This window comes from Acanthisitta chloris, unplaced genomic scaffold (assembly GCF_000695815.1).
Source record: "Acanthisitta chloris isolate BGI_N310 unplaced genomic scaffold, ASM69581v1 scaffold36884, whole genome shotgun sequence".
Taxonomy (NCBI): domain Eukaryota; kingdom Metazoa; phylum Chordata; class Aves; order Passeriformes; family Acanthisittidae; genus Acanthisitta; species Acanthisitta chloris.
Genome location: NW_008671614.1, coordinates 3251 through 6316, shown reverse-complemented (window position 1 = coordinate 6316; position 3066 = coordinate 3251). Strand labels below are relative to the sequence as shown.

Here is a 3066-nt window from a genome sequence, read left to right as displayed (position 1 = left end):
CGGTCTCTCCCGGTGCCGGGGGTCCGGGAGGGATCCCAGCCCGGTCTCTCCCGGTGCCGGGGGTCCGGCGCGGGGAGCCGAGGGGATGCTACCATCTGGCGGCACCAGTTCGCAGCACAGCCGGCTTCTTCCCAACTCCTTCCCGGCTTCTTCCCGGCTCTATCCCGACCACTCCTCCCTACCAGCAGCTCCTTAAAAACTCACCGCAGGGAAAATAACCATAAGACCCCAGAACAAAAGTCCCTCTCCACCCACCCCGTGCTAAGACTGGAGGGAAACCAGTGCCTGGGCTGGGTTGGGATGGACACACTGATTCCCAGGATCCCACACCTCATCCCTGTCCCTGTGCTGTGTTTGCAGAGCAGAACCCAGTGGTGGAGGAGGCCGAAGATGACCGAGATAAACCCAAACTGCTGGAGGAGAAGGAGGAGATGGAGCAGCCCCAGATCAAGGGGCCCATGCAGGTGCCCAAGAGGGAGGAGGAGAGAGGAAAAGCAGAGGAGAAAGTGCAGTTGGACCGTCCTGACCAAGGTAATGGAGATCCTGGGAAAGGAGCCAGGCTGGGAGCTCGGGGAGGGGATGTTGTGGGACTATTTAGGATACAGATCTTGATCTCTGCTCCTTACGCTCCTCCCTTTGTGGTGAACTTGGTGGGCTGAGGGTGATTTAGTGTTTGATGCTCTCAAGGCCTCTGGACAGGGAGGAAAGGCAGGAATGAGTAAGGGCAGAGGGAGCTGGGTGGACTGGGTGTAGTGGGAGCCTGCTGGCTCCAGCCCCTAACCCTGGCTGTCTCCCCAGGGATTGCCCTGCCCGTGGGGGAGGCACATCGCCACGAGCCCCCCGTGCCGCACGACGAGGTGGTGGTGGACATGGGGCGGGAGCAGGAGGAGTCCCAGGAGGACAAAGCTGCTCCTGGGGGAGCCAAGGAGCATGTGCTGGGGGAGCCAGCCAGGATGAACCCCCAGCACGAGGCACCAGACCCCAGGAAAGGGAAGGAGGTGGTTGCTGAGCACCAGCAGCAGGGAGGGACTGCGGAGCCTGTGCGGAACGTGGAGCAGGCCCCGGAGGCAGCAGGACAGCACGATGGCAAACCACCCTACAAGGAGCTGGAGCCAGGGAAGGCAGAGCTGGAAGCCAAGGCACAAGCTGCTGCACGGGATGGTGACACTGCTGAGGCTGCAGGTGACCATGAGAAGTCACAGCTCCAACTCCCCAGGAAAGAAGAGGCTGGGAAGTCCACAGAGAAGGAAGGAGACCCTGGTAAGCTCCTCCGTGGCAGCTTCTCCGAGCAAACTCCTCTGAGCCTGTAATCCCTGCTGGAAACAGCACAATTTGGTCATTCCCACCTCCGTCCCAATGTTTTCTTTTAATTCCACGAGGCAAACACGTGAGCGTGCATGGCCCCTCCGGCAGCTGCTGGGGGAAAGGAGGAATCTGGTGGCTTTGACAGCTACTGCAAGAGCTGTCAAACAGTTGTTCTCTCCCCGCCGCCGTGTCAGGTGCCAATGCTGTTCCTGCACAGCTCCCGAGTCACCGGGGACGTGGAGCCGGGAGATCTTGACAGGGAACACATTGCCAAGTGCCCGTCTAAAAGCCAGTTAGAGCTGTTCTTGCATGTTAATTGGCCGAGGTAGTTAGTGCTGGCTCACTGCCACCAGGCTGGGATTGTTAAATATTGGGTTTGATTGCGTCCCTCGCAGCCCTCGGGTTGGATACAAACCGTACCCAGTGCGGGCAGGGAGGGAGGCACAGCACAGAGGTGTTTTAGGGAACAGCTGCACTGGCAGTAAAGCTCTGGTGTCCTTACAGGTGAAAAGAAGGAGCTGCCCCTCCCAGACAGAGCAGAACCGCTGGAGAACAGGAATACTGAGGAGAAACAGGAGAACACAGAGAGCAAACTCGGGGGTGAGTGTTGGGGAGGACACAGAGGGGGATCCCCCTCTGTGGGTGGATGGTGTTGCCAACACTGCTCTTGGCCTTGGACCGTTGTCACCTCTGTGATGGCAGCAGGTAGTGCCTGTCCCCAGGCCTCTGGTACACCAGGCAGGGTCACTCAGGGACCTGAGTCGTGTTAGCACCCAGTTCTGGCTGCTCCCTGGAGTCAGAGCCCTGGCAAGAGAGAGATGGGAGTGAAACACCCCTGGCAACACAGTGGGAGGTCAGGAGGCATTGCCCTATGGCCTTGTGGCGGGGAGACCTGGGCATGTCACCACTCCAGGGATCAGAGCAAAGCCCTATCTGCTCTTTCCCCCCAAAGTTTCATCTGCTCCATCCCCAGAACATCAGAGCTGGTGCAGTGAGCCCTTCCTCAGGCTGAGCTCCATTCGACCTCTGCCTGGTGAGAGTGGTTGGAGCCCAAGCTCAGGCTCATGTGCAGGTCCCTCACTCTCATCCCATCCTCTTCCAGCTCCTTCCCTCCTTCTGGCACAAGGACAGGGTTTATGGAGTTGGATCTTTCTGCCAAAGAGCCCCTGCAGCCCCTCCAGCACTCAGACACCATTTCTGAGGGCTCTTGAGTCATGGAGGTTTTATTTCCCTCTGTTTTTCCTTTTCCAGAAGCAGGGCAGGCCAAACTGCTGGACCATGCTGTGCTGCTGCAGGTGATCAAGGAGCAGCAGGTACAGCAGAAGCAGCTTCTGGACCAGCAGGCAAAGCTGCTGGCAGTCATTGAGGAACAGCACAAGGAGATCCACCAGCAGCGGCAGGAGGAGGGGGCAGAGGAGAAGGCAAAGGCAGGTAAGGACATCACCAGAGGCATGGGGTGCTCACTGCTCAGAGTGGGGTTAAATCAGGCTGGGAGAGATCCCAGTCCCTTTGGCACATGGCAGAGTCCACTGCACAGCCATTCCAGGTCTCCAGGGTGGGGATCCAACCTATGTGCAGGGATAACACCCCAGGGCTCTGCCTGTCCTCCCACGTGGCTGTGGATTCTGGCAGGAGCAGGTAATCTCCTAAAATAACCCTTTCCATGTCGGTTTTGTCCCGCAGTGGAAGTGCAGCCGGAGCCTGCCGTGCCCCTCCCCAGGAGCAGCGAGGACGAGGTCATCGTAGCCACGGGATGCAGGG

The 3066-nt window shown here is 59.0% G+C and overlaps 1 protein-coding gene across 1 annotated transcript in view; it reads left to right on the top strand.

The window, feature by feature from the left end:
• Positions 1 to 360: 360 nt before the first annotated feature.
• The window catches only part of LOC103801743 (putative sodium-coupled neutral amino acid transporter 10), a gene marked incomplete at its 5' end in the record, with an annotated part of 3851 nt that continues 1145 nt past the window's right edge, over positions 361 to 3066 (top strand). The window contains 5 exon segments of the mRNA XM_009074169.1: positions 361 to 531; positions 799 to 1260; positions 1810 to 1905; positions 2557 to 2736; positions 2989 to 3047. Of these exon segments, the coding sequence (XP_009072417.1) occupies positions 361 to 531; positions 799 to 1260; positions 1810 to 1905; positions 2557 to 2736; positions 2989 to 3047 (968 nt within the window).